The sequence below is a fragment of the Rattus norvegicus genome, chromosome 7, assembly GCF_036323735.1.
Source record: "Rattus norvegicus strain BN/NHsdMcwi chromosome 7, GRCr8, whole genome shotgun sequence".
NCBI classification, from domain to species: Eukaryota; Metazoa; Chordata; class Mammalia; order Rodentia; family Muridae; genus Rattus; species Rattus norvegicus.
The window spans coordinates 24,227,344-24,255,241 of record NC_086025.1 but is presented as its reverse complement, the minus strand read 5'-3'; the positions used below and the strand labels follow the sequence as shown (position 1 = coordinate 24,255,241).

Sequence of the window (27,898 nt, the reverse complement as noted above, 5' to 3'; positions counted from 1 at the left end):
GCTGGGGGATGGGAGGGAGTCATCAGCCAGTGTACCCAGCTGCAAGCCTTGTGAGCTACAAACAGGGATTGACATGTCAAGGCACGCCCGTGGGCGTAATAGTGGCATGGCTGTGATGGGAGTAATCAACTGATCTCTGCTTAAATTTAAGGCCTGTTCCACAAGAGAAAACACATGCCTTGCATTGTTTGTCTGGGCAGGGACTCATGGTTGTAAAGTTCACAGGCCACAGGGGGGAACCTACTGTCGTCATTCTACCAAATGAATCAAATTGCCCTTTAAATGCGTAGCTCTGTAATCATAGACTAGTGTAGTTTTCAGACCTTATCAAAGACATTTCTCTGTGCAGTGGATGGTGGTTAGAGAAGAAGCTCACATCTGGCCGACGTGTAAGAGAAGAGCATCTGCAGAGTGCAGATGTTTCAATCAACCCCACACACAGGTTCGGGTTCTGTTGTGGAGAGATCGGGAGAGACACAGGCTGAGGAAGAGTGGAACAAAACAGTGTCTTTTGGACATGGCAGAGCTGCTGCCCTCCTGAAGTCACCGTAGCCATGGTTGCCTGCACAAGCTAAAGTTGGTCACCATTCCAGCATAAAAGGGCTCACCAGCTCCCACCTCTAGCCGAAGAGAAATTGACAGTTGGTGGCTTCGGGTAACAGGGGTCAGTTTTCTTTAAGGGTATGGCTTTAGTAGTGTAAGCCAGCCTCATTCCAGTGCTGGCCCCACACCCATGAGGGTATGGACAGTGCATATTAGAATGGGTGGGTTAATTAAAAACAGACAGACAGACAGACAAATAAACAAGCAATAGGGTGTGAAGTCAGAGGAGGTCTGCCGGTGAGAGTGGATCTGGGAGGAGTTAGAGGGAGGAGGGATTGGGGAGGAACGTGATCAAAATGCATTGCGTGAAAATTCTCAACAATAAAAATAGGTTTTAAAAGAGAAAATAGAGACACAAATTCCTGGAGTCACATACATACAAGAGCTAAAGAGCAGACGAGGGCTTGGCTGACTTAGTTTCACAGCCAGAGAGGAATTACAAAGAGAAGAATAGTTAAAACAACGTGCTGTGTTTCCCATACAGCGTTACTGTGTTTATTGTAAAGAGATGCCCTTTACCATGGTACAGCTGTGACGTGTGTCTTACAGTTGATCCTTTTTTAGTAAAAAAGAGTGATGCTGATTTTTTTCAAACATCTTTACCCTAGCCTATTAAAGATTCTTGTCATCCCATGTCATTATCCTGGGATTTCTATCTTTATTTTTTAAACATTTTATTAATTTGTTCTCTCCTATATTTCATCCCTACCACCATTGCCCTCCTTCCTTTCCTCCCAGCCTCCTTTCCTGACTCCCCATCTACTTTTCTTCCTCTGTTTCCCTTCAGAAAAGGGCAGCCCTCCCAGGGATAACAACCAAACATGGCCAGCCAAGTTGCAATAAGACCAGGCGCCATTAAGGCTGCAAGAGGCAATTCATAGGAGGAAAAGGGCCTCCGAAGAAGGCAAAGGCATCAGAAACAGCCCCTGCTCACTCTGTTAGGAGTTCCTGGAAACTAGCAAGCCTTGAGGATAGACATAAAGGGGCAACTGGATGATAGGGTTTAACCTTCATGCTGACACAAGGCGTGCATTATTATCACCGAAAAGAGGAAACTGAGTCTCCTGGAAATGCTTTAAGTGCCCAAAGCACCTGGGTGAAAGTGTCAAAGCCACACCTGAACCCCACCTTCTGCTTGCCCTCAGCACTTCCGGTTCCTTTCCTGTTGTTTCTGTTTTTATTGTTTAGGGTCCCCGAGGACAGCAGATACTATCTTAGAGAAAGGGAGAATTTAATGTAGATGAGAAAGAGGTCAATAGTCTAGGAAAGGAGAATGGCAACCCAAAGATGCAGAAGCACCGAAGCATCACCATGCCCGGGGCTAGAGAGGCAGGGAAAGCAGCAGGAGGATAGCTAAAGGCCTATCAGGAGGGACAGCCGATTCTCGTTCTGGGAGACAGAGACCATGGAGAGGAGAGCTGCAATTACTCAAGCAAGTGCTATTTTAAAAAAGACAGACAGGGAAACCCATGCTGCTTTCTTTCCTAGCGTCCTCCATCTTTTGTGAATGTCTCCCATTGGCCATGCTTAACCAGAGATGAGAGGGGCTATGAAATACAGTTTGTTAAGGGAACAGATTTTAAAAAAATCTGATGAATAGTTGTGAGGGCAAACGAATAACCAGCACACTATAGCACAATTGGCAGTAGATGATTTTCTCGTAGCTTTTACTACAGTGGGGGTGGGGGCGCTCTAGAGATACAGACGGAGCATGGCAGCAGCAGTCACAGTCTAAGAGAATGATCTGTTTGGCTGTGGGAAGAGGGTAGGAACGTCTCTCTCCTAATGACCTTTAAAGCAGACAGAAATAAAGAGAAATTTGACTCTGGGGTAGTTCTAAGTGTGAGTATTTTAGGTTACATAGGGGTGGTTAAAGTAGAGGCCCTGAGCCAAATAAGTCAGGGAGGCACAGACTCGCACAGTGCCTCTGCTCCTCTTCCTGTCTTCTCCTTGAATATCTCAAAAAAACCCACCTCACCCTCTTTCCACCCCCCTTAGAGGTCTGAGATTAGGAAGAGTAGTTCCATGCTTATGGGATGGAATGTTGGGTTCTTTTTACAGCATTTGAATAAAGCAGTTGTTAGGGCTACAGCCTATGCCTCAGCCTCAAATTTCCATTTGGAGGAAGACTCTTGCACCTCTGTCCCTTCTGAGGACGCTGGGGGGGGGGGGGGTAGGCAGGAGCCATTCCTTTTAAAAAGTGAAACTGAGTTAGGAAATGGCAGGAGAGCTACTCAACGTTAACTCTTCCCATAAGACAAGAAGAAGAACATGCCCTACCTGACTTGAAACCCAAGGGCAAATTCTGCTACAGACGGCACCAGAGCTGTTGTTTCTAGGCCAGTTTACACCTGTGTGTGTTTTCAGAGATTGTTGCATTCTTTTCCTCAGCCCAGTACAGGATGAAGGAAAGAACATTTAGAAACCAGATGTTGTATTAGCTATAACCATTCTCCTTCGCTGGATCCCGAGGAGAATTAGTCTCTATCTATAAACAGGAGACTGCTTTCAGCTCAGCTCCACACTGAAGACTCATCTTTGCTCAGGGACAAAGGCTCTGTGAAACATCTTATACTACGTGTTGAGTCATAATTGATGGTCCCAGGGTCTTCAGCTTTATCAGAACCGCAGCTCCCCCCTTTCATAATGACTATTTTCATATGTTAATGTTCTGAGGTGAGACAATGTCAGCTTACAGAATTTCTAAAGAGAATCATTGCAATGATGCATGGGCTGCAATTGCAGGAAGAAAGAAAAATGATGTATAGTAAAATGTACCCAAGATGGAAATGCCTGACATCACTCCACTGAAAAATATTATGAAGTTGTCAGGTGTTTGCAACCATATGAAGAATTATAGTGGCATCAAGGGATACTGGTGCATAATGGAGACTTTACATAACCCAGCGAGTGTTGCCAACATGGCTGTTATTTCCCAAAATGGTGGATAAAACTTAGTAAAGGTCCAAGCAATGAATGGTGTTATCTTCCTTTAGATGATTAGATGGCAATTTCATCCTTGTAGTATTCAGTTTAAGTTAAAACCATGGAAAAATACTTCGAATTTATAGTAAGTTGAAGTTGTAGTCTAGGCTTTGATGACTATAAACAGGTTATCGTTTCTATGAAATGTCTGGAGTCTTGGTTCCCTGCCCGATAACTGTCAATAACGATTCTCTTATTGTCCAACAACTCTGAGTGCCAACAACATAGGTTTTTCAAAACTGTTGAAGAAAAAAACCAGATGGATTATTTCCAAGCTTCTGAGAAGAGTCTTCTTGACCAAATTACACATTTCCTTGTGTATGACTTGTGTATTCCTGGACTATATGAGGATCTAAGACATAACTTTGTTCATTGACATCTTTGTTCAAGGACATTGGTTTGACCTTGTATTTTCCAGACACCATTCAACACATTATCAGGATTTAACACTGTAGTCTAAACAAGTGAAGAGGGGTTTGGCTACTGTGCAGAAATGCATATTTATCTTGATGATATACTCCAGTATGGCTTATTACTCAAAGACCTATGTAGCTACATTTCTTCAACAACAAAACAAAAATTGAAATAAGAAGTGTCAATTTGTGTGCTGTTGTGTCTTTGCATCTGGATTGAATATGGAATGATGGTGCTGCAAGTATGCAGAGTTTTGTGTTTTCTGATGGTATTCAGGTCTCCTTTGCCTGCCTCTGACTTTTAGTCTATTAGTGTGTTTGAACCTTCATCCCTACTCTTTAGCGTTCATAACTGTGCTTGAGTTAAAATGATAAATGAGACAGTATAGGTAATCACAGTAAGAGCTTATTATTGTTTCAATCAGAGGTAATTATCTATCACTGATACTTATCAAATAGGAAGGAATACTACATTTTAAGAAAAGTTACGGGGCTGGGGATTTAGCTCAGTGGTAGAGCAGTGCTTACCTAGGAAGCACAAGGCCCTGGGTTCGGTCCCCAGCTCTGAAAAAAAGAACCAAAAAAAAAAAAAAAAAAAAAAAGAAAAGTTATCATTTGGCATAGATGGTCTTGTAGATCTCTCTAACGATAGAATTATTCCTTGGCTCTTTGGGAGGAAAACAGCTTTGGACATACTCAACAATAAAAACGTTAGTCTGCTCATACATAGGCAAAGCTGTGAGGGAAGATTGGTTCCTAGAACAGATGGAATTTTCTTGCAAGTGTATGAATGGTTTGATAGGAAGTCATAGAGTTTGTGGGAGAGTTTCAGAACAGGATGGGTTCTTCATAATGCGTCCTGTGAACAGTCAGAAATTCCTTGGCGGGTTTGCATTAATAATGATGACTGGTGTCTAATCGGAAAGCCTGCTCTGCCATGTGCCTAATAACCTCCCATTTCATTATCTACAGAACATTTTAGAAAAAGGTATAACTAGGTTAGATGGATGTGGATTGAGGGGGAAAGTGTCATCCTGAGTAGAGGAAGGAAATGAGGTATATAGAAGACTACAGCTACAGGAGACAAAACCCACCAGGCATTTGGAAGACCTGCAGAATATTAGTGGAAAGTCCATAGTAATTTTAAGGGAACAGAGACTGGGAGTCAAAGTGAGATCAGTTACCAGTGGTATGTGGATCAATGTGAAAGAAAACATCTGCCTTACTTCCTTAAATTCAAGGAGGTTTACACAAAGGGAAATAGAATCGACTCCTTTAAACAGGAGGGGCATTTGTGTACCCTTGTCTTTCGACTAAGGCTGTGCAAGTGCGATATTGCAGTATGAATTCAGTAAACAGTACTAATACCTGTGTGAGTGCGATAACATGATAGGTATGCAGTAAACAGAGTTTTTTTAAACAACTCAGTGCTGAGAAATCATAGTCTTACAGAATCGTTTTTGTATAGGAGTGTATTCAGTATTATCTGGGTATGCTCCTAATAGGAAATATTTTCCCAAATGCTTGCATTATGGGTTAGGTATGACTCACTATTGGGTCAGATTCTGTGATGTTGGTCTCATCCACCCAGCTTATTCCACACATATGTCATACAATCCATACATCTCTTACATACATTGTGAATCATTTAACCTGTAAGTTCTATATCTCTATGATAAATGATTAGTCTGGGTGTTTCTGTGCCTGTGAGTTGCAAACACTGCCATTAAATAAAAAAAATGCTCTACAGTTCTCTATATGTTAAGAAATGACACACTACATCAGAGGAACCAGTTAATCAAACATGATTAATTTTAATGTAATTACTAAAGAAAGATATACCATTTTATTATGACACTCTAGCCATACATTTTTCAAAATATGCTTACTAAACAGTAAATGTAAGATAATGATTCAGTTAGTAACACTTTCACGAGTCATTAGGACTGATATTGCTCTGCCATAAATGAATTGAATAACCACTTCGAATACAATCAGGATTAATTTGATAGATTTCCTTTGTGTCTGTGTGTGGGTGGGTATATAAGACACATACAATGAATGACCAAATACTACTTTAAGGTTTCAGTAGAGAAATGAATTCGATGTCTGTAAGTTAATCATCACCCTTGGCCTTTAAGTGTGATAAAAATAAATGAAGCAAAATGCATGTTATAATCCAAATTCTCATAGCTCCCTAAATCTTCACCAAAAACAGATCAGGTCTGATGTACCATTTGGAGCTTTCAAATAGACTGAATACACACGGCACGATGTTTGGAAGGACTAATGATACAGAGACACAGATAGGAGATAAGAATGGACAGATTGAGGTTTCCTGAGCCTCCTGCAGAGTGTTTAGCAGTAGGTACAATGTAAATATCCAAATGAAATGAGATTAGGGGATAGATCAACAGGAGCCTTCGCTGTGAGCTGGTGAGTGGGGTCAGCCTGTGGTTGGAAGGGATTTTTAGCAGTTTCTTTTAATTTTCCTACTTTACACACGAGTCCACTTTGGGAAAAAGAAAATGAATAATGCTTGCTTTTAGGCCCAGACAGTTTAAACAGAGGCAAATTGGAAAGATTGTGAAAGGTCACTTTGAAGGTGATTCAGTCTGGGTTTTAAGTAGAAGAAAGTATTTCCATTTTAGCTCGTATTTCAATTGCGCGGTGACATTTAGATTTTCTTCTTTTTCACACGCTTTCTTGCTTTTTGTTAATGAATTTTTCTCCTTAAGGACCCTTATCAATGACAGAAAAAAAAATAACTGGAGAGAGAAAAAAAATCACGTTCAATATAAGTGTAATCATTCATTAAAAGGGACCATGTGAAATGTGTGTTTTAAAAGACAGTTCTTTAATTGTCCGATTTGGTCTGGCCAGCCTCTAAAAGATTCTGAGGCAGACATTGGGGGGAAAATCACCACCAACAAAAACAGATGGGAGGAACAAAGACACTTTCGAAAGTCCCCTGGGCCTCTGTCTTATCTGGGAAAGTTTTCCTTAAAATGATAAGAAAGAAAGGATTGTACCAGATATGGCTTGTTATTTAAAGTGATATCTTTATCATGTACCTTATGCATTTAAGCTTCAGACAGTCTTATCTCTTTTCTTTTAAATAGAAACCACACAAAAAAAGGTATCTATGTATCAATTTCTAATACCTAACTGGAAAGTCTTACGGAATATCACAATAGCGAGAAGCAAATCTGTATAGGATAGGATTAAGCACTAGCATTGAAATAAAAAACAGGCAAGAAAAAAAATTCCCTTAGTATTTTTCCTCTTTCAGATTTAGGACTTAATGATCTTTGTGGGGAGTGGGAACAGAGACTCACGCTTCTACTGTATTTTGAAGTAAGTAATTCCTTAATATTAATCATTCATCTTTTGAAGACATGGGTGAACCCATGCTTTGAATGGAAATGCTCATCCACTTGAGAAGTGCCAACCAGGGCCTACGCTAATAAATTAAGACAATCTTTTATGATTGAAAATAGAAAGGAACATTTAAAATGGTCTTATTTAAAAAGCCAAACCACCCCTTTTATAGCCAACCTACAAAGAGTCTACGTGAGTTTGCCATCTTCCATTCTGTGATGAAAGAGCAAAAAGACCAAGTCTTTTCTGCCAGTAAGATTTCCATCCGTAAAGATTGTATAAAGTAAGAAATCAAAACCCCAAACCAAGAAAATACAGAACAAAATCTTCACAGATTGTTAGCCATCGTCTTCAACAATTTCTCATAAACTCTTCCCTTCCTTTGTGAGGAGATAAGCCCAATTCATTAGGAAATACTTTCCAACCTCTCCCAATAAGATCCATGATTGCTCTAAGAGACCGACCACTCTTTGAGGCCTCTTTGATGGGAGAGCAAACCAGCGAGCAAACGCTCTCCAAACCAGAAATCAGTGCCTTCCCCAGAGGATGTAGCAGAAGCTGTATCCAGTAGTAGGTAAATCTATGTTCTTAAAATCTTTGTATTTTCTTCACTTTTTGAGTGTTTGTTTTTTGAGTGGAACACACACACACACACACACACAGCACTCACCCACCTGCACTAAAACCAAAAACCAAAATCAACAAGAAACCAATCAACAACAAAAGCAAAAAGTAACTTAATTATTTTCTTCTGCCATTTTCCTGAACTTATTTTTTTCCCCCCACTTCAAGTTATTGACCAACATTTCAGATTGGGTAAAGTATCGCTCATTTGGTTACATTTGAGAGCCAATTGAGTAATGGAGCCATCCAACTTCAAAACGTTTCCATCCTCTTGTCTCTGAACCCCCAAACTCACAACTTGGTGAACAATATTCTACTTGTGAGTGACACGAAGTTGAAAGGTGGTGGCTAGGGTGGTGGCTAGGTCTAATGCTATCTCAGTAAGCCCTCTACTATAGAACTGTTGTTTTCAGACTTTAAAAAAATATGTCTATGCTTTCTTTTTTTTTTTCTTTTTTCTCTTTTTTTTTAAGTCAAGTACTTTCTTAAAGAAACAATAGCACCACATTGGCGTAGCTGGCCAAACAGTAAAGGGGAAAGCAAAACACGCTGCGTCCTGTCTTCTGCGCATCCTCCCAAGTGCACAAACTGTAACAGAAACCCTGGAGCCGTGGCGTCTGAGACGGTTTCATCTACAGACATAACCACGTTTTACATTGACATTCAAAGAAGGAGAAGGAGTCTCAAGCGGCATGGGTCGATTTTTTTTTTTTTTTAAAGATAGGATTTTTCAAGGAAATGATTTCTTCTAACTCTTAGGGTGAATAGGTGTGTGTGTGTGTGTGTGTGTGTGTGTGTGTGTTCGTGTGTGCACATGCGCACAAGTGCACATGTAGGGTAGGTACGTGTATGGGTATTTAAAAAAGGATTTTTTTTTAACCGCAGGAAAATAGATTATAATGGAGAGATGCATTAACTTTTTCAGTGGAGTAGACTCATTTTACAATGTTTTCGAGCACTTGATAGTCTTTGGAGAATAGGATCAACCATTGACCTAGGTAGGTACTGAGTATTTTTTTAGGTAAATCAGCCATAATCCTATCAAATGAAAAACTCCTCCTTCCTACCTATCTTTTTATTTCCTTTGTGCATTTACTAAAATTGCTCCATGTCTAGACACTAAAACAATTCACCTCCACAGCAAAGCTTACAAAATTTCCAGTTGTAAGATTTTAAAGAATGTCCCTTTCTATCGCTCTTCAGTCATCATATCCTGATCAGCTGGCTTTCAGAGTTTACGTAGATTTGTCTTACAGGGTTCATTCATTTAAAAGTGCAAGGCTGCTTTAGTATCCTTAATTAGTAGACTGACTTTTTCTGACTTGATTTCCGATCCAGTTGGAAAGAACTAAGCATAGGACTGCATACTTGAGCTCTCCCCGAGGAGAGAATTTCTGACTGTGTATAGAAGTAAATGAAGAAAATATGTTGATAGACACTGGGAATCATCGAAGCCAACCATGGCAGGAAGCCCACCGATCTGGAGAAGGCCACCTCTATTGTCTTTCTGGGGACAACCGATTTGTAAAGGTACACACTGTGAACAAGAACTAGAAGTCAGAAGTGCCACCCAGGGTGTGAGAGGGCCTGACTTTTCCCTGCACCCTTCTGAGGAAGCAGGTAGATGGTGAAACTGCTCTCTTAGTTCATTTCCATCTCTACAGTAATCAGGGAATGTTCAGCGTGCCTTATGTTCCTAAGCCCAGTGGACTGAGGGCTTCACTCAACGGCACGTACTGCATTTCCCCAGAGATTCTAGAAGAATCTGGTGGGAGAAAAACTAAAGATGATCTTTTTTTTTTTAAATACATCTTATAAGTACATTAGGGAAGCTTGCAAAAGAGAATCAAGGCTGCAGAAAATAAGACGTGGCTATTGGATGTTTTTTAAAAGTGGGAGATGATCTTGCTCCACAAACACAGAATATTTTCTAGATGGTTTTGGTTGTCAATGCCCAGTTGAATGCATTCAACATATTTCCAGGAAGCTGGATTTCTTCCTTCTAAGCAGACACTAGGGAGAACCTCAGATTTGAAGAGAAAAAAAGTTTGCCTCTCAAGTAGCAACTCTTGCCAGCGTATTTTCATAAAATAGGAAAAAAGTAGTTGCATATACAACCAAGGGCAAGACTACACCCACTACAGCAGCTTGTGACTGTGATAGAAACTATTTCAAAATGTAAGAATGCCAGGGCCCTTTTTTCACATGTTAAGGAGAAGGAGAATTGTGTTTGGCAAACTGAGTCTCACTGCTAGTATTAGAGTTATTTCTAGAAACTGTGTGACTGGAAGGATTAATGAGAGTGGATAAATGGAATAATTGATTACTCTTTCATTGGCAAGGTCTTCCTCCTCCTCTTTTCTTTCTTTTCACTTGTCTTTATTAGCCATAAGCTCAAATTGCAAATCAAATGTCTCTTACTTTGTGACATGTTGGAGAGACTGAGTCACTAGCTTGTCACTGGTTAGTTGCACAGCTTCACCAAAAAGAGCTTGGATACGATGGTGGCATCCTAGTGACAGGTGAACGATCCTGGGAGCTACATTGTTAATGGGTTATTTACAGAATTCCTTGCATCCCAGCAATTCAAGGGTTCTGATGTTGCACCCTCCTGGAAACCCAGAACTAAAATCTGAAGGTCTACTTTTTTAATCTTCATACCACCCCTTTGAGGTAGGTAGATGGCATATTGCCCCCATTTTGCAGATGAGGAAAACTGAGGCACCGAGAGGTGGAGTGACTTGACTGAGGTCACACGGTGGTGAGTCTGTGGGACCGAGATTGCAAATCCTTGCTTCTTCGGTGATTAAAAAAGAAACCAGGACTCCCAGAATCCCTAGCCTCTTGCTTTTTCACACTCCATAGCTTCCTCTCTGGACTTGACAAGTAAGTGTGTCTTAATGGACGTTATGTCTTAACTTCCTCTTAGAAGGCATAACTGGGGAGGCCTTTGCATCCCCCAAGAGGATGGATTTTTTTTTCAGTTTCCTTCCTAATTTTGTCCTTTTGGGCTCCAGGCTTTCATTGTTTTTGCTTTGCTTTCTCCTTTCTCTGTGTTGACTAGATTCTTTCATAGAACAAACTACAAAATAGCACCATTGTACTAAAAACAACAACAACGGAGTTTACATACTGTTTGATAGTTCCTGTATTATTGATATGCTAAATTTACATAGTGCTCTATATGGAAAAAATAAAAAGAGAGAGAGAGAGAGAGAAACTGCTATTTACGTTACATACTAACTCATCATTTGAAGGAACCATTGAGAGTTTAAGAGACGTTCTATGCTTCAAACACACACCTAAAAATGATTGGCCTCAAAGTCATAGTTATTGTTATTCTATTTGTTTTTTTTCTTGAAACACGATGTCGAAAAAATAAAGCTTTGTGTCTAAAATAAATGCATCCAACTTATATTTGGTACAAATGCCATAGATGGAATCAGGGGCGTTAAAACTTGGGTGGGCCACCCAGTTGCTATTGCTTTCGAGGAGGCCAAATTCAACAAATACAAGAATGTTAAGAAAGGGCAGGGCTAATGGCCTAGACGAGATTATTAGATTCTGTGAAGGAAGCGGCTTAAGCTACATAGGAAGAAATGGAGATAAGGAACCATTCATCAACCACCTATAAACAGTTGCTAAATGAACGGCTTCAGCAGCCAAAATTCAGAGAGGAATTTAGTGCAACCGAATGTCTACAACACCCATGCATTTTCGGCTCTTAAGAGGCAGGGACTAGGAGATATAATTATATATATATTTATATATTCTCTATAGAACGTTATTGATAAAGGATTAACAGCAATCTACCCACGCCAGGACCACTTTTGCAAGGTGCAAAGCTTTTTTTTTTTGTTTTTGTTTTTGTTTTTTTTTTTTTTTTTTTTAACAAACACTCCTAAAGACAATGTCGGAATGTTTACTTGTGTATTTCATTGAGGGAAATGCCCATCTCTGAAATGGTATTGAACTCATTATTGATATTTGGCAGGTGTTCCGATGTTTTGCAGGTTGCTCAAGCAGCAAAGGATCTTGCGGTGACGTGGCATTTTCTGTTCCTCGGGAGGCTCCTCCTACATTCTGTAGGTCTTGTTTCCTGCACTTCCTCTACTTGTGTTCTTCAAGTGTACTTCCTGCAAGTAAGAAAGATAAGGGGGCCATTAAGTTGTGGCTTTATATATCCATTACGTCTTTAAGAAATTCACATTATCCCTTGTGGGTTTTAGCCACTGCGTGATAATTAACACATATGCAAGGACCAAACAGAGTAGTGTTTCAATACCTTTATAGATTCATTACTTCTTTATGATGCTAGCTTTCATGCTGTCTTGTAGTCCTTTACAAGAGATACAATAAATTCTTTTAACCCCCTACCCCTTTGTTCTTGGGCTGTAGGAGACCAGTATAGATTCATTCTATGTACTGTCCCAGACATTTTGAAAACTCGCCATCAGTCTTTTTTTTCTTATGACTCACCAACCTAGCTTAAGGAGGGTTTGGAGTGTTGACTTCTTTGAGGAACATACGGGAGGACAATTAGTTAATTAGTTGAATTAGTTAACAATTCAACAAACTTGATCTGTCTCTGGGAGCACCCATAGGATAGGTACCATTGTTTCATAATTACACCAACATATGATCCTTTCTATCTACCTCTACCCCAGATTCATTCACAGGAAGGAGAGACTGGGAATTCTAACTTTCTGACTGGAAGGAAGCATATTTTTTTCCAGTGAGTAAAACGAAACGAAACGAAACCAAACCAAACCAAGCCAACCTAGCCCAGCCCAGCCCAACCCAACCCAACCCAACCCAATTCAACTCGACAACAGCACAGACCCATTAGACCTCTACCTCTGTTGGTTACCTCTGTTGTCTTGTTACACTTTGTTTTACACTACTGCTTTGTAAGAAGGAAATGTTGCTTTAAATTGCGTTTTTCCCCACCCCCTAGGGAGAGAGGCAGCATCTTTGAATCAGAAGATTGGGGAATCAGGTAAAAAAAAAAAAAAAATCACAACAGTCAGACCTGAGCTCAACCCTCTACACTTTTCTACTTCCGGCCATGTGAACTTGCTCAAGTACCTGTTTCCTCACCCATAAAATGGAACAATAGTATCTGTGTTAAAAGAGCGAGGGTTTGGCATTCATGAAGGCCCTTTTCTGGACCAGAGGCATAGTCAACATGTGCATTAGAGGTTAGTATTCATTTTCTCTCTTTCTTGTGTCATCTTGGTATTTATGTATGTATGTAGGCATGTGTGTATTATGGCTACACATACATAGATGTGAATGTGGCTACACCTGTGGAGCCGCAGTGTTTTTTTTAAACAGGTTCTTTCATTGAACATGCCTAGAGTATTGAAGAGTAAGCTCAGGGCGTCGGCCTGTCCCCCCCCCCCCACCTACTCTCTCAGCATTAATGCCTGGCTGCCAGTTCTTCACAGGCATGCTGAGGATTCTGACTCAGTTTCTCATGCTTTCATTGGTAAGTTCTCCACCGACCGAGATAGCTCCCTGCCCTTGTCATGTCTTATTAATCGGAAAGAAACCCTCCTAAAACCCAAATGCCAATTTCCTTGAGTTGATATCCCTGTCACTCCCTCAACGGATCAAGATGTCACTGGAGGAATCTGAATTTTGTTTAGAACAGAAGTCCTATGGGAGCAGAGGCTCGTCTGCTTCATCAGCATTAAAGCTCTGAGTCTAATTAGGGATGATACAGGTCTTTTACCTCTAGCCTGAGGGTGTGCTACAGGGGGACAGAGTAGACAGTTACAGGTACAGAACAACACTTCATAAGTCGCAGTAGCTTTTTATCATTGGGACATAGTCATTCTCACACTGGCATTCAGAATTGCCGAACTTTTCTCTTACCTAAGGGACTGCATACCCACTCAGTCTCGATTCTCTTCGGAACCAAGGGACTTTGGAGACTTAGAGAGAGGGTGAGAAGATCTAATACTGATGAACACTACCAATGCAAATCAATATGAACCAATACCCATCAACCAAGACTCTTAGGCATAAGGAGAGTTTTCTAATACAGGTTAATCAGCACTACTGGAACATGCACTCTGCCTCTGAGTCCTTCATGAAACATGTAAGGAAGCTAGCCCTGTGTGAGTCGATGGCCATTTTCATACTGACAGGACATAAGAAAGGTGGCATTATATAGAAATACTCATTAAAGTAACAGGCTCATGGCCACTGTAAAAAAAAGTAGGCCAGTAGGACATGGGGCCTTGAGTAGAGCATCCTGAAATGCCATCAGTTTAAAATCCTGAGACCTTCCCTTTTTATAAATACAACTCTTTTCCTTAAAAAGCTAAATTTTATTAATTGTTTTTTCTTTAATTGCATATTTTACTTATATTTTAAATGTTAACCCATTTCCTGGTTTCCCCTCCAGAAACCTGCTATCCCGCCCAGCTCCCTGCTCCTCTTATAAAGTTTGCTTAACACACATTAGTTGCTGGGTGAAGCATGAGACATTAAGCTATGGGTGAACTTTTGCTCCTTATTCTGCTTCTTACAATCTTTTTTTTTCCTAGAAAAATGAAAGGAAGATATCTGTGGCAGAAGAATGGGGACATTAAAGTTCCCAAACCATTTGAAACCTTACGTGTGGGCCCATTTGATTATCTCACCATGTGCTTGAAACATGGGTAAGGGCAGCAGCATTATCCTAGAAAAACCACTATCTGAATGAACTAAGACTTAGAGAAGTGTACTAATCTGAATTTGGATATTTTCTTTCCTATTTAACATGCACACTAGCCTAGAAATAAAGGGGAGTCAAGAATGTGCCCAGTAGACCAGTTCAAGAATGAACTGGTAACGGTGAAAGAGATCTCATCATCTGCTGCATCCTCTGTTCTAAAGCTGAGCTACAAATTTGTCAGAGAACACGTTTGGGCATCGTCTCTACTTTATTTTGTGAATGCACGAGGGTTGTACAGCAGCTCAAGGGGTGGGGGGATTGAGATTAGATTGGCTATCTTACAGGTCTGCATCTTCTGGGTCTTTCTCTTCTCTGAAAGCAGAAAGCAGGCAGGGTGAGGTTGAACAGAAGTGTCCCCTGGTGTCTATCTCATGGGTCTGTCTTAGCATCCAGCAGGGAGAAAGAGGTGGGTTGAGAGAGGGAGGGAAGAAGAGAGGGAGGGAGGGAGGGAAGGAGGGAGAGAGAGAGAGAGAGAGAGAGAGAGAGAGAGAGAGAGAGAGAGAGAGAGAGAAAGAACGAAATTCACCCACCACTGCTCTAAGTAGCATGCCTCCCAGGCACACAGGCTCAGAGAACCCATTTAAAACCAGCTGTGTAGTCTGGTTTGCACTTGGCTCCCTTCCCAGTCTCTCACATGTGACTTCTTTGTTGCAGACAATGATAGTGAGGGACAAAAGCACTCAGGGACTTGGTCTCCGTTGCATCTGTTGCTTTGCTCATTGTCTTAATTTAATTATGCTGGCTACCCTCGACAATAGGCTACAAGTGGAGGCCCTTAGGAGCAGCCGTCCTCAGAGCTGGCCCCCACCTTCAATGCACTTCTTGAACGGTTATGAAACAGTTTCACATGCAGCCAAGCAATAACTTTTTTTTTCACTTCAGCACCTTGTCCAAGACAAACAAACCAGCTGAAATTGTTTCTAGTGTGCAACTAGACAGACTTTTGAAAGGAAAACAGTAGTGAGTAAATATTATTTCCAATTGACACCAGAGAAGGTAAGATTATTTAAAAAAAAAAAAAGTCGGTTTTCCAGCTCTCTGGGGTTGAAGGAAGAAACCGACCCTTTTGAAAGAAGGGCTAATCAACTTATTAAGGAATGAGCAGGGGAAGGGATTAATTTGTAATAGAGAGTATTTACTCTCTGCTGTAGCTTTCACACTTTCTCCTGAAAAGTTGCCCATAGACCCTTTGAGGGTGACATTTAGTAACGATAAATGCCACAAGAATAGTGTTTGACACCTGCTAAGGTGGTTTTACGGTCAAGCGAATTCTCTCACTGGCTCCTTGCATCCATTTTGGCAAGGTGACCTTGTTTGTGTCTTCCCCATTTCCAGCTGAGGCCTGCTAAGATATAGTGACATGCCTAAGGCTGCAGAGGAACTGTGAGATTCCTCTAAGATGATTGTGAAACTCAAAAGAAGAAATGACAGTAACCACTACTGGAGAATCCATCACGTGCTAAGGGTTATGTCATACATGTTCTCTGCATAAGCTTTCTTATTTATCCCATAGTATTCCTTGGGACAGACACTAGCATCATGATCATTTGACCTTTAAGGAATCCAAAGATTGAAAGAGTTTTTTGTTGTTGTTGTTTTTTGTTTTTTGTTTGTTTTTTTAATTTGCTTATTTCTTACAGTTAAGCTGGGTTTCTGGTTTAGATTTATGGAAGTGCCTTCTGATTCTGGAGGTGACCTGTTTGTTACTCTGCTGCCTACCATTCCAAAGAGGTAAAACCCCTATGGACTCAAAGATCTCTTTCTAACAATGGTAGCTCACGATATCATCAGCTGTCCACCACCTCTGCTGGTTTATTGATGAAGGCAGGGTGTTTGGGGTAGAGGACTCTAAGCCAACAGGATGGGTGTCCTTCCTGACCCTAATGTCAGCTTGGCCATCTTTGCATGGTTGTTTATAGAGCTCTGCAGATAGAGCCCTTCCAGTTAGCAAGAGTTATCTCCTTGGATATTATTATTTCTGATTTTTTTTTTACCATGCCTATTTTTATGGATGGGGGTTTGCCTAGGGGGCAGAATATAAAAGAAAGATGATAGACTCTTTAAACTTCAGGAAGGAAGCCTTGAGAGTTTCAATAGACTGTGTTTCCGTCTTCCACCCACTGCAAACAAGTTAAGTATTGTAGGGCACAGTCTATGAAGGGCCTGGCATCCTATAAAAAAAATACTGGGGAAATAATGTCCAGCATAGAATTTTAGCAGCTTATTTATAGCACAAAGTACTAACTCAGCATTGACCTTCTCCACAAAAGGGCAAATAGAAGAAGAAAGAACAATGGATGATTGACAGGTGGCCCAGACTTGTTGAAAAGGAGATGCTATAGTTCTTCTTCTTTTTTTTTTTTTTTTTTTCTGATTGGCTTGGGAAAACACACAGCACTGTGGAGGATGACTTAGATATTTTGCTACCAGTTTTGACATCTTTTGACTTCAAGGAATCCCAAGTTCAAATTCTAGGACAGTTCGGTTGGCCTTTCTTCTTTGGTAGCCATGCCGAGTGTCATGGGATCTACTCTATGCTTTAGGATGGGACTTTAAAACCAAAGAAAGTTTGAGAGACCTGTTCTCCTGCTGTGTATGGCTGACACTTTAGGAGTGAGGCACAGGCATGGACATGATGTTAGCTTGCCTAGCCTCTGGTTGTTTTTTTTAGACATGACCTTCCTCTTTTAATGTGATGGGAATTGCCATTCACTCCTCTCCACCTCCCCGACTTTTTCCTTTGAACATTTTGGATTGTTCTAGGCTGACTCTTCACTTAAGCTGTGGTGGAAATAACAAGACTGGACCCACTCTTGGAAAATATACATCTTCAGTGGCCAACTTTGTCTTATAGACTCCCCTGATGGTTGTTACACTGCCCTTAACACCTGCTGTTAGTCTCAGACAGTCCTAGCGGAGCCTCTTTTCTCTCTCTTCTCTTGGGATCAGATACTATTGCTGTTTGATAGTTTTCCCAAGCTTCCTATTTTCTTTGACATGGGTACATCTTCTAATAAAGTCTTGCTTGCCCACCCAGGAGCCATGGGCTTACATGTCTAGCTTTGATTGCAGATTCCCTACCTCACAAGAGTTACGTGACTTTCGACAGTCACTGACTTGTTCCTGCCTCAGTTTGCTCTTCTATAACTTAAAAGAGTGGGGGTAAGGTAAAAGCACTGATGTCACCAAGTCATTTGATTGGCTGCTCTAACCTCAGTTACATTTATTTAGCATAGGGAGATAGCTACCATTGTGTGCAAGGAGGCTCGCTATCAGAGACCACAGGTTCAGATCCATTCTGGGAATTTGGCTCTTAGCAATGCCATTCTAGTCTGGCCTGTGTGATATCTTGGTGTACTTACCTTTGTTAGAATACTGGCATGTTTTAGAGTAAATTCTGAACATGTTTATCTCCCCACTTAAAGGGAAGCTCCCTGAGACTAGGGGACATATTTCTTTTATCTTTTAAACTCAAGCAGGGTGTTTGAGAAACAAAGCCAATAGCAAATGGGGCTTGTTGTTTATATTGATTTAAATTTTCTGTGAACAATGGGATAGAGTTTAGGTCAACAGCAACCATTGCATGGCCACTTGTGTTCAGAAAGTAAAATATAACATAATCCTCTCCTGTCTCAGAACTTAACGCTGTTGACTGTTACACAATCAATGTTAACAAAGAAGGGAAACAAATAGTAGTTTGCCTGGTTAACATGTTGGGATCCATCTTGGGTGTGTATCCTAACTTGGCCAAATGAGAGCAAGATCTTTTATCCTTTTCTCTTTTAATAAATGATAATAAATAAATAAGTTATAAATAAATGTCTGACAAATAGGTAGGAATGCTCAGGCGTCAAGGAACTTGCATTCTTCCTCCCTTATTTTCTGATTTAACAACTCTCTCGCTCTTCAATTAGACACCTGATTTGATTTCCAGCATACCTTCCTGTGATGTAAGAAACCGCTGGCAAATGGTTTTAAAGGCTAGAGGGAAATAAAAGAAGAAAATACTGAAGAAACTTTTTGGCTAGGCAGCAGAAAATATTTATATTGTCTTTAACAATATGTAAAGATGTCATAAAATCCTGCAGGTTCAAGGTTGTTTAGATTGGGTTTTATGGACAAGTTGCCTAGGTATTTTTATTTGTGATAAATTCAATAGCAATAAGAACAATGACAAAAGTAACAATAATGGTGGCGATGGTGACAAATTAGTCTAATTAAGCCACACTGCCATCCCCGAGGTAGCTGATTTTGGAATTGCTGAAAGGGCTCAAATGCGACATTTCAAAAGTGCAATACCAGATCCTGCTAATGTGACTGATGTTAGCATGTCTCACTCGAAGACCAGTTTTGATGTTCTTTTTCCTCATGCTTTCCCAATGTCATTGTTCCAATTGGCATAGGGCTTAAGCTAACGTTGAGCTAGTGTGTGTGTGTTAATTTGTATCACGGTGTCCTTGAGAGACCTGAGGCCCTGAAAAGTCTTCTGGTGTCAGTTCAATGCACTGGTAATGAGTTCGCAGGGTTAGTAAGAAGGGCATCATCCTCTTCCACTCATTCTTTGAGCCTGTGACAAATCTGGGCAGAACATTCAAACTCTGCGTTCTGAATTTTCCTTCTCATTGAGTCGAGAGAAATTTTGGAAGCTTGGAAGATTCTCCAGAACTTTTAGGATGAACAAAACAACATGGTGACAGGTTGAAGTGATTTGCATCTGTTTGAGGTCGATGGGAGCCCTCAACATATAAAAGCAAACATGGGGACTGCCAATCAGTGGTTTTCCAAGACAGAACAGACTACAAGGGTGGTTCATCCAGTTTTAAAACTTTAGAATCATTTTGTTGTGCTTGAAGCACCTCAATTCCTAGCCTTATATTCTTTTGAAGAATATGAATATTATTCATACAGACAAACAGAGCATCTGACAGCGACCCAGACAACCAATAATACAAGCAAAAGAAAAATAATGATGCATGCATACATCACTTCATTCACACACTCTTTTTTTCCCTTGTTTTGCAATGTTCCATAAACTTTTAAAAATGCTTGCTGTGACATCAGCGTCACCCGTTTCCAAGAGCACAGTTGTCAAATGGCTAGGAATCTTTCCCAAACCCTCAACCTGCCATACTCTTGTTCTTAATTATCTGAAAGTTTTTGTCCTGCCATCATTGTTACTTACAGCTGTGAAAAGAGCCCATCATATTTTCACAGATGGCAGGGCTGGTTGGTCTTTGATTAGTTAACCTCTCGGTGTTGGCCAGACAGAAAGCCCCATGTGAACGCTTCTAGACTTTACACAGAATTTTGTAAAAACTTTTGGCATATAAATTCTTGCTTGGAAGTCGGGGCCATTCGGCCAGCTTAAGTTTTGATTTTAAAAAAATTTAAAATGTCTTGGTCTTTCCCTGGGAACTTTGGAGCCATTTTCTCAAAGAGAAGAATATTTGCTCGCATGCTTAGACTGTTGGGGAAGGAAATTAAATGGTCTGAAGTGAGGAGAAGGTATTAGAGACTTATGGCTAAGAAAGTGTAGGGGCCTAGTGAGATGGCTTAGAGGGTAAAGGAAATTGCTTCTAAGTCTGACAACCCAAGTTTGATCCCCGGGAATGTCATGGTAGAAAGAGAGAACCAGTTGGGTGACGATGTTCTCCAACCACCATATACACTGCATTGCCTATGCCCTTCTCCTGAATAAATAGACATAATTTTAAAATGTTTTAAAGGAAAGGGGAAAGAGGAAACAGAAGCCTGGGGGAGTTATAGACAATAATCCTAATCTCTGACAAGTTGGTAGAAAGAACATTGACTGGACACATGGACCCATCTTGGAGACAAGATTTCGATGTGGACCAAGTGTCTCGAGTTGCAACACCATTCTACAGGAAACTACTGAGATGCACAGATTCAAGAGAGCTATAGATTACATTAGCTGGGAATTGGTGGAAGCCCATGGTTTCCTAAAAGATACTATGAAAACAAGACCAATTTCCTTCTGCCCATCCAAAACATTCCCTTTATTTCCCAGAAGATAAAGGAATCTTGAGATTTTTGTGGATGGCAAGTGATATTTACAAAGGGATTTACATTCACTGAAAGAAGACATCCTGGTAGTTACCCAGGATTTTGGAAAGTTGTTTACCCACAAGCCCTACTGGGTCAATCAAAGCAACATAAACGCATGCATCTTAGATATACATGCAAACTTGTGTTCATTTGAACACACACACTCTCTTCTCACAAGACTGTTTACTGTCGTGAATTACAGATTCCAAATTCCTACCAAAGGTATTTAGAATTCAAATCAGCTGCAAGTCCATATGATAGTCTCATTTCTAATAAGCAACCCTCTGTTTTTAAAAATCTCCTGACTGACGCTTTCTAAAACTATAACCATAACGGTTAATAAAGATTCAAAGAGTTCTTATGGCTCATCCCGTGGGCTACAGAGCTGTTTCTGAGTGCTTGGTGTGTTGAGAGCTTTCTGAGAGGTGCTGTGCACCAAGCATGGATTCACAGATCTGTTCTGCCCTACCTCACATCCATTTCCCAGTCTTTGCTGCATCCAGTTCTGACTTCTGGAGGGTAAACCTAGGCTGACATTTCTAAATTATATACCTTGGTTGCTGGATGAGACCCAATGGCGTTGAGAAGTCTTGTTAGAAATCAGTTCCCAAATATGTGGGCTACAGAGGAGAATTCCGATTTCAATCAGGCCACTGAGAGAGAAACTGATTTCACTGTTGTGTGCTTGGTGGCTCCTGAAGAATCTTCTCTAACTGGTGTCAGGTTGTTTTTTCTTGCTTGGGTTAGGAGAATCAATTACTGGTCTTTCAGTCCCAGGCAAAGTCTACAGTGAACTTTCTTAAACTTATTCAAAGGGATTGTGTTTGATCAAAACCTGTTAATCTTCCCATTGCTTTCAAAGCCATCACTTTAATTTCACTATCAACTTTATTCTGGCTGAAGAGTCAACTTTGAATTACTATTATATACTTTCAAAAAGTTTGATTCTCTTCTACCAGGCAAATAAATAGACTAGACTTTTCCCTGCCTTATAGACTCTTATGGACTTGACCACTTGCTGGCTGTGTTACCTTAGAAAGCCTTGTTTCCTCTACACTGTTGCTTGGAGGCAGTTGGTCAGGAGATGCTAACAGAAGCAGGGTTACTTTTTGGAAGATCAAATGCCAATGAAAAGCACTAGATCCTTAGGAACAAAAGTGTCCTGGAAGCTCTGTGAGCCCAGAAATATCCCACGTTTCCATTTATTTTGACAGATTTTCTTAAAACTAGTGAGATCTAGAATTCGTGCTACAATTAAAATTTCCCCAGGCACCACAGAATGAAAACATATATTACATTTGATTTTAACTGGTTGTGAAAAAAAGTGATGGCTCTCTGAAAAGTTCATTGTATGACCTGTATTGGCTGGTTTTGTGTGTCAACTTGACACACGCTGGAGTTATCACGGAGATGGGAGCCTCCTTTGAAGAAATGCCTCCATGAGACTCAGCTGTAAGACATTTACTCAGTTAGTGATCAAGTGGAGGAGGGCCCATTGTGAGTAGTGCCATCCTTGGGCTGGTGGTCCTGGGTTCTACAAGAAAACAGGCTGAGCAAAGCAGGGGAAGGAAGCCAGTAAGTAACACTTCTCCATGACCTTTGCATCAGCTCCTGCCTCCATGATTCTGTACTGTGGGAATTCCTGTTCTGACTTCCTTTGGTATGAATAGTAATGTGAAAGTGTAAGCTGCATAAGCACTTCCCTGCTCAACTTGCTTCTTGGTGCAGGAATACAAAGCCTGACTAAGAAATTGGTACCAAGAGTGAGGTATTCTTGTGACAATCTGCCCATGTTTTGGGGAGGGCCATGGAAGGACTTTGGAACTTTGGGCTAGAAGAGCCATTGGGATGTTAAGAGCTCTGTGGGATGTTCTGTAGCAGCATGGAAGATAATGTTGGGAACAGTGCAAATGATGAAGGCTTGGTTTGTGAAATTTCAGAGAGAAGATTAAAGACTTTTTATCGGGGTTATTGCTATTTTGATTGTGAAGATTCTGTGGTTTTGGTTAGCTGGGGCTGAAGAATCAGCTGTGATTAATAAGAGGCCAGTATTACTGAAGTGAAATCTTCTGGGAAGTGTTTCCTGAGAGCACAGAGAAGCTGTGTTCCAGAGACAGCCAGAGTTGTACCTCGTGTTGGCAGCCAGACTTGGTTATGTTTAAGAGACACCCAGGTGGTACTGGTTTTGAAACATGAAGGATTAGCAGGTGATACCTGGCACTGTGAGAGGCCAGGAGAGGCCATTGGTGAAGGTACAGTCTCTGTGGTAGTTGAAGGCCCAAGAATGAAGGGGTCATGCAGAGCAGTTGGGGGCTTAGCACCATGAAAAGAGCCTATGAGAGGCTATTTGTGAAAGTGCAGTCCAGTTGCAGCAGAAGACAGCAGAGTTTTGAAGATGCCAGAACCATGAGATGACCACCAAGAACAGCAGCGGTGGTGGAGTGCAGGCATCTGGAGCCTAGAAGACAAGGTGTGTGCTACAAAGGGCAGAGCTGGAGAAGTGACCCAAGCCCTTAGAGAAGCCCGGAAGATGGGGTGAGTAGATCCCAGACATTGGACGGTTAGAGTTTGATTTTGCTTTTTCATTGTGACTGTGCACTGGTATTTTTCTCTCTTGTAGTAAGAAAGTATTTTACTTGCTTCCCATCGTTAAGCGATGTTGAATTGTAAAGAGACTTTGAATTTTAAAAGATATTGGATATTTTAAAGGGCCTGAAAATTTAATATGTAAAGACTGTGGGACTTTTAAAGTTATTTAGATCTTTGAGATGAATAGGAAAGTCAGGGTGGAGGCTTAATAGTGATAGTGATGTGTTTGTGTGTCAAGTTGACCAGGGGTCAGTTGTACTGACTGGTTTTGTGTGTCAACTTAACAAAAGCTGGAGTTATCACAGAGAAAGGAGCCTCAGTTGAGGAAATGCCTCCATGAGATCCAGCTGTAAGGTGGGAGGGCCTAGCCCATTGTGGGTGATGTCATCCCTGGGCTGATGGTCCTGGATTCTATAAGAAAGCAAGCTGAGCAAGGTAGGAGAGCAAGCCAGTAAGCAGCAACCTTCCATGGCTTCTGTATCAGCTCCTGTCTCCAGGTTCCTGCCCTGTGTGCGTTCCTGTCCTGACCTCCTTTGGTGATGAGTAGCAATGTGGAAGTGTAGGCTGAATAAACCCTTTCCTCCCCAACTTGCTTCTTGGTCATGGTGTTTTAGGTAGGAATAGAAACCCTGAATAAGACATGACCTTAAAATAAATATAGACAGTTCTTCATGTGGGAGAGCCGTACTAACCATTTTAATTGGGATTAGTCACAGAATCAGGTATTGTCTTGGTTGGGGGGAATTACTAAGCTCTCTTCTGTCTTATGTTGGAGAATATTTACATTGCTGTAACTGTTGTCAAATGTTGGCTTGACATTATTGGCTATAAAAGACACTTCGACTTTAAAAGACTTTTCTGTTGTTCCAATTTCCAGAAGTTACAATAATACTCTGGAGTAGTTCAATAGTGCTTATATTAAGTGTAAGCATTATTTTGGGTAGTATATATGTATTGATAGTAAACATACATCTCTGTCTCTGTCTCTGTCTCTCTCTACATATATAATATATATATATATATATATATGCATATATGTTTAAATACAGATATGCCTATGTAAACTTCTGATTATGTGCTCACAACAGTATGGGATAGATTCAGAAGTTGGAATATTTGAGAGATGAGGGAACTGGGATGTAGGTGAGTTAGACAGTTTGCCCATGAGAATACAGCTAGACAAAGAGTTCTGACTGCTTCAGAGCAGTCTGACAGAGTTCTGTGTTTTCAATGATACTATCCTTCTCCAACTTGTGTTATGCCTCATTTAGACATTAACAGTCATAGGTCCTCAATGAATTTTGTCTCAGAATTGTAATTCCTTACATATTTTAGTCAGTTTTAAACAAGATTATCAATTTTCCTCAACAGAAACACTTGAAGCTTAAATATACTACACTCTTGACTTCAAGAAAACACTGACTGGGTAAATCACATTCACTGTGAAGTATTTAGCTAATCAAAAACTGTCATATTAAGTCTTTGATCAATTTCAATTTTGAGCTAAATTTCAAATATGTGAGGTATCAGCCAATCTCCTTTGCCTTTTCTGATTTATTTTGTGAACATGCATTATGAAAGAACAATGCAATGGCTAAGTTTCCATGATTCATATTACATGGCAACGACATGTAGGCATGCTAAGGATTGCTTTAAAATGGTTAAAGCCTACTTCATGAAGAAATGTATTTCAATACAGTCTAGGACTGTGAGAACTTGTTCTAACTAGAAAGGCCTATTGCTTTAACTTTTCCTTGAAAGAAGTTTCTAATTAGATACAACTGACCAGTTCTTTTCATAGGACATAGATTCTGAATTCTTTTGTTGAACTGTGGTTTCTTCAAAAGCTGTCTGTGTCTGAAGGCTCAGGCCATGGTGGCATTAGTGACAGCTTTTGCCTGAGTCTAGCCCTAATGTGTGCTGACTTAATAGAATACAGCTTCTCTTGATAATCTAGGAATACTTTTTGCAATGGTAACAGAAGTAGTTCGGTTTCACTGGCGGTTTTTGACATAGACTTCTAATTGAATCTTCAATCCTGCCTTGAGTCCTGAACACCTTTGTAATGTTGAGGACATCCAAGATTTTCAGTGAGCCATGGAGAAAACATGATCCTGGAGTAGAAAAAAAGACAAGGCATAAAAGATGCTTCTTTATATCTTGTCTTCTTCAAAGTAGGTTATCTAGGTGAAATATCTCACTGTGGTTTTCAGTCATATTACAACTCCAAAGTGTCCTCATTAGTGGGCAGTGCTCTTCTGTCTTCTATACTCTCTTAGTGTGGGAATTCACAATTTGGATAATCTTGAGGTTTTGTTTTCTGCTCCATGATGATCTTGCTTGCAGTTATTAAATCAAGGGAAGTAAGAGCAAAGGTCAGTGGGACCCACCTTCTGCTGTGAGTTGATTGTTGCCTTCTCCAGAAAATTCAGCACTCTTTAGCACTTGCAGCCTTTTCTTTTGGTAGACAAATATTAAATGGTGGGGAGACTTCCTATGTCTGATTCCATGCCCCTTTTCTCTTTTGTACTTGGTTCACTTGATAGTTGTTATTTGGTGCCCAGAAGAAGCTTAGAAACCAAGTAGAGATCTCACCTACATCCAGATCTCAGTATCCCAGTCTTTACAACAAAGGCAGAATCAAATGGCTTCCAAAGCATTTACCATCACCAACAGCACGGTCCTAAGGGTTTTCTAAGGAGGAATCTTAGAGGATTTGAGATCTCAGCATCTGGCTGTGTGTGGGTGGGGGTGGGGAGAGGAAGGGAGGGAGGAAGAGAAAGATAACTAAATGATATAGTTTGATATCTGATATGTTCACTTTGGGCTAAATGCTACCCTCTACTCCAAAATTCAAGTTTAAGTTTCCAATTCCTAGTCCCTCAGAAACAGAGTGCACTTGGATACAGAGTCTTTGTTGAGAGCATCAAATTAAAATGAGGCCGTTAGGGTGAACCTTAATCCAGTCTCACTGATATCCTGATGAAAACACAAGGTTTAAATATCTACAGAGGGAAGATTGTGTGGACACAGGGAGGAGGCCTCCAAGGGACTGATACCTTGAATGAGGAGCTCCATTCTCTAGAACTATGAGGGAAAAAAAATGTGCCTGTGGGTTAAGCCATTTATTCTGTGCTGCTTTGTTATGGCGGCCATGGCGAACTAATACATCTTTGTGTCTGAAACCACAGTACAAAATAAAAGTTCAGTGATCTTTTAAAAGTTACCTCACAGGCCTCTTTGTAAATACTCGATGCTCTTTGGCCTATACCCTGGACTTGACCAAGAAGCAGAACCACCGGTGAAATTCAGGACAGAAATCTGGGAACTTCAATGACACAATACAGCCTTGCTGCGAATTTAGGGTTAATATTTAACTCTGAACATATATTGACATGGGCAATCCTTCTATAACAGATCTGTATAAAATTTGGAAATTCGGGCTGAAGAGGCGATCTTGATTTGCATAGTTTCTTTTACTCTCATTTATCTTTTTAAGAAGGGGAGGGCATGTCTTGTTGGCACATTTTTTTTTTAATTTTTTGTTGTTGGTGTTGTTGATGCTCCGTCCTTGTCACTCGTCACCTTCTGAGGTGTTACACTTGCCATGCCATTCTTCCCATGTATAAACGCCATGTCCCAGAGGAGGCTCTTCTTACTTCCATCACTGACATTATCTAGCTTAGAGAGGACTTCCTCGCTTCGCTTCCTCTGTGACTTTTCTGGGCTGCTGTCTGCTCCTCCTTCACCCCTGTCCCCGCACGTCCCTCTGGGCCTGCTTGTTCACAGTTCCTAGCTCGGCCTCCTTTCTCTGTCACCTCTGATTTTCTGAGTTGCCTCTGCTCCCTCCTCCTGTTCCCCTCCTGGGTGTGCCTTTGACTCACCTTTCCTTCTCCTTTGCAGCTTCCTTTTCTTGTGTGTCGATAGGGGCTGGGACTGCAAACATCACAAAAATAAGTGCATTGAGAACAGGGGGCTCCTGTGCGGAAGATGGTCTTTGAATCTGCCCAGAATGCCTGGGCTCCATAGGAAACACGAGCCAGCTTTGCTGCTGGAGAGGGGTCTACACCTCAGGCGCCAGAGCCAGAACTCTGAGCCTCATCTCTCATACCCACTTCCTCCTCAGCCAGAAAGAAGGAACACTCCTTTTCCCTTAGTTTGCACACTGACGTCCTCTCTGACTCTTGTGCCCACTGTGTTTTGTCTAAATCAAGCCCTACACAGTTCCCTTAAATCCTTTGAGGTGACTCACTGGGGTGATATCTCCACTAAGACCCCTTGGTCCTTTTTCAGCCGTGGCTTTGGCCTAGGATCAGGAAGCAGCAAAGGTCTCAGTGTATACATCTGAGTCCTGTGTGCTTTCTGCACAATGTTAGTTTGGTTTCAATGATAGAATCTATGTGTTCCCTTTTTTTTAAAAAAAAAAAAAACCCTCAAAACACCTAAGAGAGGGCTTTTACTTCTTTATCTTCCTTCCTTTCTCCTTTTCTTTCTATTTTACCTTCTCTTT

At 40.9% G+C, this 27,898-nt stretch overlaps 1 protein-coding gene across 9 annotated transcripts in view; it reads right to left on the bottom strand.

The window, feature by feature from the left end:
• Positions 1-5,795: 5,795 nt before the first annotated feature.
• Igf1 (insulin-like growth factor 1) overlaps positions 5,796-27,898 on the bottom strand; it is a 79,839-nt gene continuing 57,736 nt past the window's right edge. For 3 of the 9 annotated variants that reach the window (XM_063262981.1, XM_006241191.4, XM_006241194.5), the window contains 2 exons: positions 27,273-27,324; positions 5,796-12,142 (listed from right to left, as the gene is read on the bottom strand). In XM_063262981.1, the coding sequence (XP_063119051.1) occupies positions 12,117-12,142; positions 27,273-27,324 (78 nt within the window). In that variant the 3' untranslated portion in view covers positions 5,796-12,116. The remainder of the gene's footprint in view (positions 12,143-27,272; positions 27,325-27,898) is intronic. The other 6 variants (NM_001082478.1, NM_001082477.2, XM_063262982.1 and 3 more) reach the window with 3 other exon arrangements.